Source organism: Ochotona princeps, chromosome 30 (assembly GCF_030435755.1).
Source record: "Ochotona princeps isolate mOchPri1 chromosome 30, mOchPri1.hap1, whole genome shotgun sequence".
In the NCBI taxonomy this organism is placed as follows: Eukaryota; Metazoa; Chordata; class Mammalia; order Lagomorpha; family Ochotonidae; genus Ochotona; species Ochotona princeps.
The window spans coordinates 21283245-21299402 of record NC_080861.1 but is presented as its reverse complement, the minus strand read 5'-3'; the positions used below and the strand labels follow the sequence as shown (position 1 = coordinate 21299402).

Below are 16158 nucleotides of genomic sequence, written 5' to 3'. Positions count from 1 at the left end.
TTCTCTCTCTCCAGAATAGTTTCTTCAAGAAAAAATACTGCAGAGAGCACCTACCATTTCTGAAAGAGCTAAAAAGGTAAAGGAAGATGAATTCCTCTTTCTTGGCAAGTTACTTAGTTACTTTATCTTTGCATTTTGAATCTATATGTTAAGTGATACACTGTTAATAGTGTATGAAGTTTGTTTCTGCTGTTTCTAAAGCAATCTTTGATGTATTCTGTCAGTGCGTATCATTGGTCTAATGTATAGCTACATATTACTGTACTGTCCACCAGAACTGAGAAAGTAGTTAGTGAATTAATTCTAAGCCCTGTTAACTACTGCTTCCAGCTGTCAGGTGGCTGTCTGAGTTTACATGGTTTATAATTGAAGTCACTACACCCACTTAAGGCACTACATTTTCTGGACTTTGTATTCAGATCCAAACAATCTTATTTACATGTGTAATTTCGAAGAAGGTTGATGCTAATGTGAGCCTGAATTTAGGTTTCAGTTTGGGCAAAGTATATGGGTTTTCCCCTTCCATGTGAATGTTACGGTCCTGTTAAGAGGTGGGGAGAGCCTCGCCCACTCCCCAGCTTGTCTGACTTAGCCAGTGTGAAGGAAGGAGTGGCCAGGTGGCTGTGAGCTGATGGCGGCCTTGCGGGGCACGTACAGGCTGGGCCTGGTGCACCCGAGTGCAGGTGTGTCATGATGCAGCGCGAGGCCCGCCAGGGAGGCAGCAGCGTCATGTCTAGTGTCTGGCCGTAGGTAATTCTCCTCCGTGCATCACACCGCTTGTGAATTGGGTACTACCCAAAAGATTTTCCTTAATGAACCGGGAAAGTGTACGAGACTCCCAGAAGTGGGGGTTTTGTCACCAAGTCCTGGCGGTGAACTTGTACAGAGTTGGAAGCTCAGATGTTGCTTTCTTCCTGAACAGTTCTTGCGAAGCGTCAGCAGTTACTCGTTCTGTAGCTCTTTCCCTACCTTGATTTAAAGTTATGCCACTTACCACCTGGAAAAGTTTTCTCTCTTGCTTCCGGATCTTTTGGTATTCGCTTTTCCTGAGATGCTTTGCGTCACCACTGCCATGAGCTGACACACTTTGCTCATTCCTCTGCTTTTCAGCTCCTCGGTGAAGGGGCCTGGCCTCGGAATAGCACCTTCCCGTGCTTGCTGTCCCTTCGCCTACCTTGTCGTCGTTAAAAGAACTCACCGGTGCCTGATATGTTATATAGTCTTTGTGTATGATTAGAGCAAAGCTTAGTAAGAACCACAATGTTTTCTTCATTGTTGTCTCCAATGTGTCTAGAAGTGTTCCTATCCGTAGATATTTGGTCACACAAGAGCAGATTAAAGTTGCACGAACTCCCAGCCGAGGGCCCTACCGAGTGCGTGTCTGCAGTGTGACTCGGCCGAGGAGAGTGGACCTCAGAAAGGCCGTCCAGTGAATACTTCAGTTGAGCTTCACCTTCTGTGCTTCCAACTGCTAAGGAATGGAAAGTCAGCAACCCCAAATGAATGCCAACCATGAGAGGAGTGAAAGCTGGCATCAATTTCAAAATTAAAATGCCAGTAATTAGTGACAAAGAACATGGCCAATTAGAGGAATGTAGTTGCTAAGCCAGCACTTCAGGCAGCTAACAAAACTTCAGGGTGCTCCTGGCAAGCTAGAATTAAAGCGTCAATTATTTTGGTGGGACAGGTTTGAACTGTATGTATAGCTTTTGCACATTTTCCGGCAGCAGTCTGTAGCCCTTCCGATGAGACTTAGCACTGTTCATTTAAGACTTTGTGTCCGCCCCTTGTGGAGGAGAGGTGACTGACTATCTAGCAGTGACGCTTTGCGACATCAGTCAAAGCTTATTACTTGTGACTCCAGAACACCAGCAAAAGAGAAAATAGACTGACTTCAACAAGAATTTTTTTTTTTGCTTTAAATGATGCCATCAAGAAAATGAAAAAAAAATGTATCCAGAATGGCAAAAATATGTGTATCATATCTGATAAGATAATTGCATCTAGAATATACATGTAAAAATTAAAATGAAATAAAAAGACCAGGAAAATGGGCAATGAGGTCTAATTGGCCACTTAACATAAAAAGATGCTTGGGCTGGCCTTGTGTCATAGCTGGCTAAGCCGCAGCCTGCAGCCCCAGCATCCCGCAGAGCCAGCAGTCGGAGTCCCAGCTAGTCCACTTCCGATTCCAGTTCCCTGCTTGGGAGCTCGGGGGCCTATACCCACGTGCTCACAACACACTCTTCCCCTCTGGCTTCTGCCCAGCCCAACCCTGGCCATTGCAGGCCATTTGGGGAGCGAGCCAGCAGATCGCATATCTTTCTCTTTGTCTCTCCTTTCCTCTCTCTCTGTAACTCTACCTTCCAGATAAATAAATAAAGCTTTTTTTTTTTTAAAGATGCTCAGTATCATTAGCTGTTGGAGAAATACAAAATAGTTAACAGTGAGATGCCACTTCACTAGAATGATATGAAAGGACAAAAATACATTCCAAAATAGCTGTCATTAAAGATATTGGAAAACTGGAGTTCTTGTTGACTGCTGATGGGAGTGTGAAACATTGCAGCTACTTCAGACAGCAGACTGGAACTTCCTCGAAAGAATAAATGAGTTACTGCTGCTAGCCGTACCCAAGAGGACTGAAATTATTAGGTATATACCAAAACCTATGCCCAAACGTTCATAGCAGCATTATTCATAAGAACAAAGATGAGGAAATAACACAAATATCCCTCAGCTGATGAATAGATCTAAAAAATGTGGTGTATTCGTATAGGGAATATTACTTGGCAGTAAAATGTAATAAAATACCGATGGTCCAACATTTAGATTGTCCCACTGTAGATTTTGATACATATTTGGTAGAAGCTGTACTTCAGACTATACTTTTTTTTTTTAGGATTTTTTTTAAAAAAAATTTATCGGAGAGACAGGAAGATCTTCCATCCATTGATTCACTCCCCAAGTGGCCACAATGGCTGGTGCTGCATTGACCAGAAGCCAGGAGCCAGGAGCTTCTTCCTGGTTTCCTACACGGGTGCAGGGTCCCAGGGCTTTGGGCCATCCTCAACTGTTTTCCCAGACCACAAGCAGGGAGCTGGATGGGATGTGGGGCTGCCGGAATTAAAACTGGCATCCATATGGGATCCCGGCGTGTTCAAGGCAAGGACTTTAGCCGCTAGGCCACCGCACCAGGCCCCAGATTATAAATTTTGATCCTCTCCTTGGTCGCAGTATGTGGTACAGCTCTGTCACCACAGCAAGCCCCAGCTTCCGGTTGCCAGAAGTCAAAGGTGTCACCTGTGTTAGTCAGCTGGGATGCTTGCTAAGTTGGGTATATTCAGTGCATTTTCAGCTTCAGTGGGAGGCTTAATCAGGATGTAAACCTGTTGGAAACCAAGGAGCATCTGTACTAATGTGCACTGCAATACAGATCAGCCTTAAAGTAATATGCAAGAAGCCGCTTACAACAGATGGTGCCTGAGGAGTCTTCACAAAGTTCATGGAGGAACAGCAGTTCAGGTGGTGGCTCAAGTCGTGGGCTCCCTGCCGCCCAGCTGGAGCACCTAGAGTGAGTTGCAGGCTCCTGGTATCAGTCAGGCCCAGCCCTGGCTACTGTGGGCACTCAGGGAATGAATGATCACTAAAAGATTTTTTTAAAGGTTTATTTATTTTTATTGCAAAGCAGATATATATATGAGGAGAGACAGAGAGGAAGAGCTTCCGTCTGATTATTCATGCCCCAAGTGACCACAGTAGCTGGAGCTGTGCCAATCCGAAGCCAGGAGCCAGGAGCTCTTTTGGGTCTCCCACATGGGTGCAGGATTCCAAGGCTTTGGGCCATCTTTGACTTCAAGCAGGGAGCTGGATGGGAAGCGGGGCTGCTGGGATTAGAACTGGTACCCATGGGATCCCAGGGCGTTCAAGGCAAGGACTTCAGCTGCTAGGCCACCGCACCGTTCCCAGAGTAAACTTTTAATTCCATTGTTTTCACATGAACTTTTGAAAGTGCCCTGAAAGTATATGAGTCCATGTGCATGAAATATTCACAACAGGCCAATGTAGAGAGACAAAAAAGCTACTGGCTGCCTAGGACTAGGGAATTGGAAGCAAGTGACCATGACTGCCTATTGGTATGGCGTGTTTGTAGTTATGGTTACACAATTGCAGGGGACCGTGCAGTAGGTGTAGATGGCACGAAGGTGTGAAGAGAACAGCTCCCCTGCTTGGCAGGGCCCAGGGGAGCTTCCAGCTGTTTGGCAGGGCCCGGCGGATTTCTCTCTGACCACCTTGATGCAGTCTCACCACCCTTTTGCATGGACACTCAAGCACCCCGCTAAGAATCCTGTAATCTATTGAGGCATTGTTTACCCCTGTGAGATGGCTTTGGCAAGTAATAGGAGCTTGAGAGTTAATGTTACTGATAATGTCTTGGTGAGTGGGCCTTTAACCGCGCACAGGAGTACAATTAAACCCATGCCATTTCTGGACACCTTGTTGTGTACCTACCCATTGTCCTTAAATCTGGCCCAGACATATAGCATGCCTTCTGGGAAATGGCTTAATAGAATTTTACAAACTAACAGAATTGATGGGAGTATGAGTGGAAACTGCTATGGCAAAAAATATATAGTTACTGTGACCTTAAAGGTTAGCCTGTCCTTGCAACTTTTAGAGCATAGAAAATGCAGCTGTTCTAGCCGTTTTTATAATTTTTTTAACTAGAGGAAATTTAGGGCAATTTTACTAACATCACAGAGATATACTTTTGATTATTGTTTAATTGTTTATGGGGTTGTAGGGTTTGCAGTTGTAGGGGGATTTAATGTTTGAAACTTTTTGCCTTAGATCCTTATGTTCTTTTCTTTTGATGTATCTTTCCCATTATGTGATAGATAAGTTGTGAAAATAAAATGTAGTAGGTAGGAATGTTTTACTGATTAGTAGGTAACCATCTGTGCCTCGGCCTTGGAGTTCTGGCTGTCACCTAATGGCTACTCCTGAAGAATGAATAATGGTTTGCTTTAAAGAAACTGATTATAGTAACTTGCAGAATTATCTTTAAGAGCACCTGGTTGACCATGAAGTAAAAATTAATTGGACATCTGTGTATGCTGTCTTAGTTCTAAAGTTAAAGATAAAAAATCAAACGTTTGTGCAGAGGCTAGTGATGTGTCTAAGTAAATAAAAAGGACAGCTTCTTTTGGAGAAAAAAAGGCATATAGCAAGAACGCTCCAAGTGTCAGTGTCTGTGTCTTTCTTTATCGCCGACGCCACGCACCCTTCCCGAGCTCCGAACTCTCGGCTGGAGCTGGACTCCGGCACGCAATTCTGATTATCCCATAGGTTGATTGTGTGATAAAGGAATTACATCCTAACAAAGCTTTCTTCTTTTCAAAGCGTGCCTCTAGAACAGCATAACCACTAACAGAAGTCATTTGGAGGGGCACATGTTGTGGTACATAGAGGGTTAAGGTACCACTCTTTTTTTTTTTAATTGGAAAGGCAGATATTCAGGGAGAAGGAGAGAGAGAGAAAACTATCTTCCATCTGTTGGTTCACTCTCTCTCTCTCTTTTTTTTTTTTTTTTTTTAATGGAAAGGTGGTTTTACATAGAGGAGAGACCGAGAGGAAGATCTTCCCTCCAATGATTCACTCCCCAAGCGGCCGCAATGGCTGGAGCTGAGCCAACCCAAAGTCAGGAACCAGGAGCTTCTGGATTTCCCTTGTGGGTGCAGGGTCCCAAGGTTTTGGGCCGTCCTTGACTGCTTTCTCAGGCCACAAGCAAGGAACTAGATGGGAAGTGGAAGAGCCAGAATATGAACTGGTGCCCATATGGGATCCCACCAAATGCAAGGCGAGGATTTAGCCACTAGGCCACCGCTGAGCCCAAGCTACCACTTTTGTCGTGCGGGGTTGAGTCTCGCTTCTGTTTCCAGATTCCTGCTGTCTTACCTGCCTAGGAGGCAGCAAATGATGCCTCAAGTTCTTTTTGTGACTCAGCTGTAGTTCTGACTCCTGGCTTCAGCTTGGCTCAGCCTTGATTTGGGGTCAGGGACGATTTTGAAAGTAATGCCGCAAATAGATGAGCTTCTCTATCTCTCGCTTCATTCACTCTCTATTTGGTATCTTCCAAATGAATAAAAATAAATAAATTTTAGAACAGAAGTCTTAGGTCTTCATGGCGCACTGGCCTATGCCGCTGCCTCCAATGCCAGCATCCCCTGTGGACACCAATTTGAGAGCCTGTTAATCCATCTAGGAAAGCAATAGAAGATGGCCCAGGTGCTTGGGTCTCTGCACCCATCTGCGAGACCCAGCTCTGGCCATTGTGGCCATCCAGGGAGTGAACCAGCAGAGGAAGCTCTCTCTCTCTGCCTTTCAAATCAAGCTCTTGATGTTAGCCTGCCCCAACCCTGGCTCTTGTTGGCGCTTGGGTTGTAAACCAGAGAATAGAGATCTTTCTCTGTGTCAGTCTCTGCCCTTCAAATAAAATAGATCAATAAATGAGCATTAAAAAAAATCAGCAGGTCCAGCGGTGTGGCCTAGCGGCTAAAGTCCTCACCTTGATCACACCCCGGGATCCCATATGGGCGCCGGTTCTAATCCCGGCAGCTCTACTTCCCATCCAGCTCCCTACTTGTGGCCTGGGAAAGCAGTCGAGGACGGCCCAAAGCTTTGGGACCCTGCACCGTGTGGGAGACCCGGAAGAGGTTCCAGGTTCCCGGCTTCAGATAGGCTCAACACCGGCCGTTGAGGTCACTTGGGGAGTGAAACATCGGATGGAAGATCTTCCTCTCTGTCTCTCCTCCTCTCTGTATATCTGACTTTGTAATAAAAACAAGCTTAAAAAAATCAGCAACTTTAAGAGAAATGGCTGTTTCTTATATATAACCATGTTCATAAACAGTAAATATCGATCCAACCAAATATACAGTGTTCTTGAGAAAATGGTAGAGGGTTGATAATAGAGTTAAATTCTGTTCTTCCAAATTGAGAAGTTTATAAATCAAGAAAAAAAAAATTAAGGCAGATTTCAAAGGAGCGAGGTAAAATTTGTTGAAAGCAATTGCCTGTGGGGGACGAAGATGGAGTCTAAGAGATGGCTCTTAAAAAAAGTTTTCTTTTAATTTTTAATATTGTTTACATAGTTGAGAGGAATACAGGCCCATGTGGTCCTCAGATTGGAGTGGGGAGGGTCAGGTATGGAGGTACCTGGGGGACTCGTGCTACAATCTTTTATTCCCCTGTGTCTGCAGGGGAGGAGTGTCGGGGGCACACTCCTTGCTGTCAAACTACGTCAGCAACCAGGGATCGGGGATGGCCCTTTAATGGTACAGCAGACACCCCATGTGGGGAAGAGAGTTGCAAGTATGTTACTCAAGTAGTCTTGTTAGCCCCAAGACATTGTTGGCTTCTTGCCGCATGGTTGAGAAAATCTTTCTGAGGTCTGTTGGCTGACACATCCACCTTAGTGCATCCACAGACCCGGGAACATGCTGCCAAACGCAGCCAGAATTGTCCAACCTGTGCAGCTTTCCACCCTATATCGAGGCAGTTGACATCTCTGCTGACACAGATGAACTGGCTGTCATGTCCCCCGTGTGCATCAGGACATGCTGTCCACTGCACAGGCATCAGCAACTGAGGAGGCCCAGTCTTGGTACACGTTCTCCAAGGTCAGACTACACATTCTTTGATTTTTCCTGTGGCCAGGGTCTGAGTCCAGCAGTCTAGTTGGGGAGTTGCCCAGGAAACCTCACCTGACTTGACTTCAGGCTTGACTCTTAGATGCACCAGCCATTCAGGGTCAGATATGGTCTGTCATCTGCACCAGCCAATGCACATACTGCTGGAGGCAGATTGCTCAGTTCCGCCTCAGCCCCGTATTTCATATGCACTGTTGGGTGATATGACCCAGCCCAGCCAGCCCGCCACAGACCCAGTCCCCATATATACCAACAGTTGCCACGGAGTCGTCAGGGTGACCTCTAATAACTCCCACCAGGCCTGCCCCCAGCCCATTTTTGCACATGCAGTCTCAGCCCAGAACATATCCTGTCTAGCTGTTATGCACATCCATGGGTACTGAGGCTTAGCTCAACCTGATCAGTCCCCAGATGCAGCTCTCACAGTTGTCAGCAGGTGCCGCTACCTGATCCAGCATGGCCCACCCCCAGGCTTGGTTCTTTTGCTCATCAGTGATAGGTACAGCCTAGTAGGCAAGTGTCCACAGTTCCCTAATTGTCCTGTCCCCGCATTGGAATTCACACTTGCCAGGGGATAGTGTGGTGCAGCCTAACATGGCTTGCATCCAGTCCCAGCTCTTGCCGGCTAGTGGCTGCAGCCTAGCTTGGTTTGCCCACACCCATTCTGGCTCTTGTGTATGCCAGCAGGTACACAGGCTAGCCCAGCCAGGCTCACCTGCAAGAAAGGCCCACCCCCAGTTCAGCTCTCATGCTCACCCCTACCAGGTCCATTCCCAGCCCTTGGTCTTGTGTGTGCCCACAGGTGCTGCGGCCCAGTCTGAGATGGCCTGTCCCCAGTCTTGGCATTTACCAGCAGTTGCTACAGCGTGGCTCTGCCCTACCCACCCCTAGTCACAGTTCTTGCTGGCAGGTGCAGTAGCCTCACCTAGCCCAACCCACCCCCAACTCTCATGTGAACTGACAGGTATTATTATCAAACCCAGCCTGGCCTGAGCCCTGCCCTGGCTTTCTCTCATACCAGTATGTGCTGTGGACAGACCCTGCCCAGTCTGTCACACACGTGCTAGTAGATGCTGCGTCACAGCCTGGTCTAGCCTGCTCCCAACCTGGCCGTTGGGCTCACCAGTGGTAGTTTTGCCTAGTAGGGGAGTTTTCCAAATTCTTCTCCCTGGTCCACTACCAGCAATGGATCCTGCGTGTGCTGTTGGGTTCTACTGCCCAGACTGACATGGCTAATCCCCAGCGTGGCACTCATTTGTGGGTACTTTGGCCTAGCTAGATTGGTCCACACCCATTCTGACTCTTCACTGGTGGGTGCTGTAGCCTCGCTGAGCCTGTCTTACCCCAAGACCTGGTTCTCATGTGAACCAGCAGGTATTGCAACCTAACCTGGCCTGTCCCATAGCCATTCTGGCTCTTAGGAGCACCGGCAGGTGCTGGAGATCAACCTGGTTTGCCTTGCCCCCAGACCCAGTCCACATGCATGCTGATGGGTGCTTCAGTCTTGCCTAACAGGGGAGTCCCCAAAGTTCCCCTCCCAGGCCTATTCCCAGCCCCATGTCTTACGTGTGCTGGTGGGTATTTCAACCAGCCTGGTGTGGTCTACCTGCAGTCTCTGCTCTCACTGGTGGGTGTTTTAGCCCAGCCCAGTTGGGCAAGGTCCACACCCTGTCCTGGCTTTCGTGCATGCCAATAGATGCTGAGGCCTGTCCCAGCTTGGTCTGTCCCCAGACCTGGCCCACAAAAACGGCAATAGAATAGGCTTGCCTGGCCTGGCCTGCCCGCAGCCCCTGCTCCCATGCTCCCCAGTGGGAGCGGTGTACCACGTTCCCCTACCAGGCTCACTCACTTCCCTGGGTCTCATGTCTGCCATCGGGCACAGCAGCCCTGTTTGGCACGGTCTGCCCTTAGTACTGATCCTTGCGTGCACCAAAAGGTACTGTAGCCTGGCCCCACGCAGCTTCTCGCAGCCCCAGCTGCTGCGAGTATTAGATGGGTGTCAGTTGAGTTTTGTGGTCCAGCCTGGCTTGGCCTGTCACCGTCCCAACTCCCTGTGTAAACTGGTGGTGTTGCAGTCCCAAAGAGGCGAACCCACAAGCTCCTTACGGAATCTGCTCTCAGATCCAGTTCTCTTATGTTCTGGTGGGTGCTGTGGTCCAGCCTGACTGGCTCACCCTCTGCTCTGACATTCCTTGATGGGTAGTATGGCCTAGCCCAGCCAGCATGCACACCAGCCCCAGCTTTCCCATGTATATATCCCAGATATATATTCCCAGATATATCCTACAGTTTCCCACCTCTAAACTATTGCATTTCTGCTCCCTTGCTTACCTGTGAGTGCAGTGGGTTGGTCTGTGAAGACCCCCAAAATCATTCCTTCCCTGTCAAACATGCCCTCAGGTGCTCTAATACATCTCCAGCCCTCCTTCCCCTGGCGGTCTGTATCACCACTGCCTGAGGGCCAGAGTGGTGTGTGCCAGCCTAGAGTTTCCACTTTCCCCACTTAAAGAAAAGCCACTGTGCTGGGGTACACAAACTTGGCATTAAACAGCCCCAAATGCCCACCAGCTGTTGGCTGATTTTCTCCCAGCAATGTACAAAACAGCCTAGGTAGTTTGCCTACAGCAGTTTTGGTGGTGGTTTTTTGTTTTTAAACAAAACTTGCACAGCTCCATGACTCTAGGCACAAATGTAATTTTGACTTATTTATTTATTTAACAAGAGCAATCTCTTGGGTTGACTTCCTAGATCCAAGACCTCTTCCATTAAAAACAATTTTTGAAGAGCCAGTATTATGGCGTAACTTGCTGGGCCACAACTTGCAGTGCTGGCATCCTGTGTTGTAGCACCGCTTTGAGTCCTGGCTCCTCTGCTTCTCATTCAATTTCCTGCTAATGAGCCTGGGAGAACAGTGGATGAAGACCCAAGTACTTGGGTCCCTGCTGACCACATTAGACCCGGATGGAGTTTGAGGCTCCTGGCATTGGCCTCACCCAGCATTTAGGGAGTGTGCCACCAGTTAAAAGACCTCTCTATCTGTTACTTAGCCTTTTGAATAAAAAAACTTTCAAGTTTTTTTTTTTTTAAGATTTATTTACTTTTATTGGAAAGGCAATTTTACAGAAAGAAGGAGAGGCAGAGAAATCTTCCGTCTGCTGGTTCATTCCCCAAATGGTCACAGTGGCCAGAGCTGAGCCAATCTGAAGCCAGGAGCTTCTTCCGGGTCTCCCACGCAGATGCAGGGTCCCAAGGCTTTGGGTCGTCCTCTGCTGCTTTCCCAAGCCATAAACAGGGAGCTCTATGGGAGGGGGAGCAGCCAAGACATGAACTGGTACCCATATGGGATCCCGGTATGTATAAGGTGAGGATTCAGCCACTAAGCCATTGTGCAGGGCCCTAAAATTGTTTTGAGGATGTTAATACCTTGATCAGCTTAAAGCTGACTTCACATGAAGGACTTGGTGTTTGGGTGTGGATGTGGAAGTACAGGGAAAGTCTGATTGTGACTAAAGGCAAAGTGGATGTTGTGAAGAAAGAGCTTGGGAGATGTGAATTTGCATGAGGGCACTTACTTTTGGGGAAAATTATTATGGATTGAAATGACACAAATGGAAGAAAATATGAATGAATGTTTTATCTGGCAAACGTGAAACAAAATCGTAATCCGTGTCTTCCCGATGAGCAGGTCCGCAGAGTGCCAGGTTCCAGTGGCCGTCTTCATAAGACAGAGGATGGAGGCTGGGAGTGGAGCGACGATGAATTCGATGAAGAAAGTGAGGAGGGGAAAGCAGCAGTTTCACAACTCAGGGTAAGCGTTGTTAAACCGTATGCTTGCAGAACTCTCTATGGGTTTTGTTCATGATAGCCAACTAAATATAAAGAATACAAGAGTCAGGATGTGGACTTTGTGGCAGAGCTCGTTAAGCTGCTGCCTACAACTCCCTTGTGCCCTATCAGAGTCCCCATTGAAGTCCCAGCTCTCTGCTTCAGACCCAGCTTCCTGCTAATGTGTCCTGGGAGGCAATACCTTATCCCTCAAGTGCTTGGGTGCCTGCCACCTCTTTGGGAGACCTGGCTGGAATTCCTGGACTCATGGTTTTGGTCTGGCTCAGCCCTGGTTCTTTCAGGAATTTGGGGAGTGAATCAGCAGATAGATTCCCCTCCCCCTCTTTTTTCCCTCTCCCAACTCACTCATTCTCTTGGCCATTTTCATTCTGCCTTACAAATAAAATAAACATTTTTTAGAGACTTATTTACTTGGCAGGAGGTTACAGAGAGAGAAGGAGGCATAAAGCTGTGCTGGCTCACCCCCAGATAGCTGCAGCAGTCAAGGCTGGGTCTGTCTGGAGCCAGGAGCTGCTTCTCCATCTCCCGTCTGCTGCTGCTCTCAGGCACATTGGCCGGGAGCTTGGAGCAGGACCACTGATACTCAAACCAGTACATTGGAAAGGGATGCCAGTGTATCGAGTAGCGGCTTAACCCCCTGTCTCCCAAACAAGTAGCTTTCTGATCAGTATCTCATCATCTTTAGACATTTTTTTTAAAGATTTATTTATTTTTGTTGGAAAGGCTGACACACAGAGAGGAGGAGAGACAGACAGGAAGATCTTCCGTCTAATGGTTCACTCCCTAAGCGGCCACTATGGCTGGAGCTGAGCCAGCCAGGAGCCAGGAGCTCTTCTAGGTCTCCCAAGTAGGTGCTGGGTCCCAAGGCTTTGGGCTGTCCTCGACTGCTTTCCCAGGTCATAAGCAGAGAGCTGGATGGGAAGCAGGGCTGCTGGGATTAGAACCGGCGCCCATATGGGAGGAAGACCATATGCAAGGCGAGGACTTTAATCAGTACGCTGTTGTGCCGGGCCCGTTTACAGTTTTTTTAAGGTCTATTTATTTTTATTTGGAAAGCAGATTTACAAAGAAGAGATAGACAGGAAGATCTTCCATGTGCGGGTTCACTCTCCAGGTGGCTGCAATGGCTAGGAGCCAGGAACTTCTTTTGGGTCTCCCACTTGGTTGCATAAATTCTTTTAAAGAAAGAATATAGGGCCTGGGGCGGGAGCCTAGTGTCTAAAATCCTTGCCTTGCAAGTGCCAGGATCCCATTTGGGCGCCAGTTCGTATCCCGGCTGCTTTACGTCTCATCCAGCTCCCTGGAGAGGACGACTTAAATCCTTGGGACCCTACACCCTCCTGGGAGACCCGGAGGAAGCTCTGGGTTCCTGGCTTCGAATCAGCTCAGTTCTCATAGTTGCAACCACTTGGGGAGTGGCTAAGCAGATGGAAGGTCTTTCTGTGGGTCTGACTTCCAATGAAAATAATAAATCTTTTTTTTTTTAAAGGTATATAAAACCAAGTGGCAGACATTAACTTAGCCAGTTAAGATACCTTTGTCTCTAGGGCCTGAGCTAAATCTTTGCTCTGCATTCACAATGATCCTATATAGGTGCCATTTATGTACTGAAAGTTCCCTTCCCATGTTGCTCCCTGTCTGTGGCCTGGGAAGGCAGTTGAGGATTACCCAAAATCTTGGAACCCTGCACCCACGTGGGAGACTCACAAGAGGCTCCTGGCTTTGGATCGGCTCAGCTCTAGCCTTTGCGACCACATTGCAAGTGAACCAGTGGATAGAAGAGATATCTTCCTCTCTGTCTCGCCTTCTCTCTGTCGTCTGCCTTTTCAATGAAAACAAACAAAAAGTTACATCTTGTGTCATTAGTGTCTGGTTTTGGCTGACTCTGGCTCCTGGTCCCAGCTCTTGCTGGTGCAGAACCTTGGAGGCAGCAGGGAATGGCTCATGTGTGTGGTTCCCTGCCACTCTTGTGGGGAGAGGGCGGTCACTGGATATTGTTCCCAGTGCCCATCTTTGGCCCCATCTCTGTCTCATCTGTTATAGATATTTGGGGGATGCACCAGATGGACAGGAGCTCAAAAATAGGGTTCCCTAGTAATTTTTATGTTTTTTTTTAAGATTTATTTATTTTTATTGGAAAGTCAGATATACAGAGAGGAGGAGAGACAGAGAGGAAGATCTTCCATCTGATGATTCACTCCCCAAGTGATCACAACGGCCAGTGCTGCGCCGATCCAAAGCTGGGAATCAGGAACATCTTCCAGGTCTCCCATGCAGGTGCAGGGTCCCAAGGCACTGGGCCGTCCTCCACTGCTTTCCCAGGCCACAAGCAGGGAGCTGGATGGGAAGTGGAGCAGCCGGGATTAGAACCGGCGCCCATATGGGATCCCGTGGCGTTCAAGGTGAGGACTTTAGCCGCTAGGCCACGCTGCCGGGCCCAATTTTTATGTTTTGAACTGCTAGTGGTGGTGTTTTGTTTTTAAGGTTTTGTGGCTAAAAATGTCTCATTCACTGAGAAACAAAGACAGCTCGGTCCCAGTGACTGCATCCTCCAGCCAGGCCTGCAGGAGCATCATCTGCTGAAAGGAACCAGAGTTCCTTTGAGAAATTACCGATTCCAGGACTTGGGCAGGAGAGATCCAAGATGACAAGAGTATCATCTGCTGCTGCTATGTACTTACCAACATCGTCAAAATGCCATCAGAGCCAGCTTGAAGGAATTCCCACTGGGCCAGTCTCTGATAGCTTAACCATCAAAATAAATTAAGTGCAGTAGTGAGTTCTAAATTATTTATAGCAACCGGGTAAATGATTTTCGACATTGGTTAAAACCCCAAGTTCCATAATGGAGTGCCCAGGTGGCATTCCTGGCCCTGGCCCACACCTCCAGCTCCTGTACATGTGACCCCTGGGAGGCGGCAGGTGTCCCTGCCAGTCCCATGGGAGACCCGGGGGATGGACTTTCTGGCTCCTGACTTCAGCTAAGCTCCAAGCTATTAGAGGCATTCGTAGAGTCAGCCAGCAGGTGGAAGTTAGTTTCTCTTATAAACAAAATTTACAATGTGTGTATCCGTACCAATAAAACATATATATGATTGAATGGAAAAAAGGAATGATTTCTCATTGGATGCCACGTACTGACCTGCAGCCATCATCCTAAAGGTTGGGTTGGGACATCCGTGGATGCTGAACCCAAGGGGGCAGTTTTGGGGAACAGGTAGGTTAGTCCCAAGGTCTTCATGCTCCCGTGCCCCTCCCCATACAGATTGTCTATCAGTGTCAAGGGGAAAAAACAAGTACTGTATGCTGGAGAATCCAGAAAATTCCTTGACCCAGTGGTTAAAATTAAACTCACTAGTGAGGCGCAAATGATGATACCCAAGAAGGACACAAAGTTCTGCACCCCTTCCTGGCCCTCTGGACATCAGAGCAGCTGCATCTGGGCAGAGTGCGGCAGAGGTGGTGGGGTTCAAGTGGTGGGGTTCAGGGGACTGTGTTCTTCAAAATGCCCATACTCCAGGTCTTACACATACCAGGAGACCTGGGAACCAGTTGCAGTACCTGAGTCCTAGACCACACCCTGTGCTGGAGATGAAAAAGGCTACAGTGGCCCTTAGGATCAACTGAGAGTAGGACTGTGAACAGTAAATTAGATGTGAGTGTTGTGTCATTGTTAGGTCTCCTGAAGTTGGTCTTTTAGAAGTCTCTTTCCTGAGGGAAGTACGTACTGTGTGAAGTGGTGAACAGTCATGATACAGGAGGCCTATTTCCAGATGATACAAGAAATCATTTTCTTGTAAGATTTGTTTATTTTTTATTGGGAATTCAGATTTACAGAGAGAAGGAGAAACAGAGAGAAAGATCTTCCATCTGCTGGTTCACTCTAACACTAACCCCAAGTGGATGTAGCAGCCAGAACTGAGCTGATCTGAAGTCAAGAACTTCTTCCAGATCTCCAACATGGGTGCAGGGGCCAGAGGCCTTGGGCCATCCTCTACTGTTTTCTCATGCCACAAGCAGGAAGCCGGGTGGGAAGTGGGGCAGCTGGAACAAGAACCAGCGCCCATGTTGGATGCTGGTGCGTGTAGGCGGAGGATTAGTCGGTTGTGCCATCACACCGGCCCCAGGAAACTATTAAATGTATAAATTGAGTAAGAAAGGAACAGTGAAGTAGATAAGAGAGCAAAGTTAATATTTCTGTATCTAAGTAAAGGTTAGAATGATGTTCTTTGCATTTTTGTTCTAACAACATAGTTCTGTGCATCTGAAATCAAATATGAAGGTTTATTTTTTGTTTTTGTTTCTTAAGATTTTGGGTGGACTGCTTGCTTGCTCTGATAACTTAGAACTTGTTACCTGAATCTTGATTTTCCTTAACGGTGAGGATGATAGAAAAGCCTTAAGTAGCCTTTCTTGACTAAATCCATAGTTGGCATGATTAATCATAAATGGATAGTTATTTAGAGGAAAGTTTTTTGGTAAAACTGCAGAGTCCATATCCAGAATTAACACTGACTTAGAGTTTACGAAATAAACACAGTATTGATTTCATGACAGATTTGATTGATCATTTGCACATAAACGTTAATGCAAGATACCT

General features: G+C 47.4%; 1 protein-coding gene across 1 annotated transcript in view; it reads left to right on the top strand.

Moving 5' to 3' along the window:
* Nucleotides 1-16158, top strand: part of LOC131478333 (serine/threonine-protein kinase OSR1-like) — a 75990-nt gene that overhangs the window by 46217 nt on the left and 13615 nt on the right. The window contains exons 10-11 of the mRNA XM_058657034.1: nt 20-76; nt 11398-11520. Of these exons, the coding sequence (XP_058513017.1) occupies nt 20-76; nt 11398-11520 (180 nt within the window). The remainder of the gene's footprint in view (nt 1-19; nt 77-11397; nt 11521-16158) is intronic.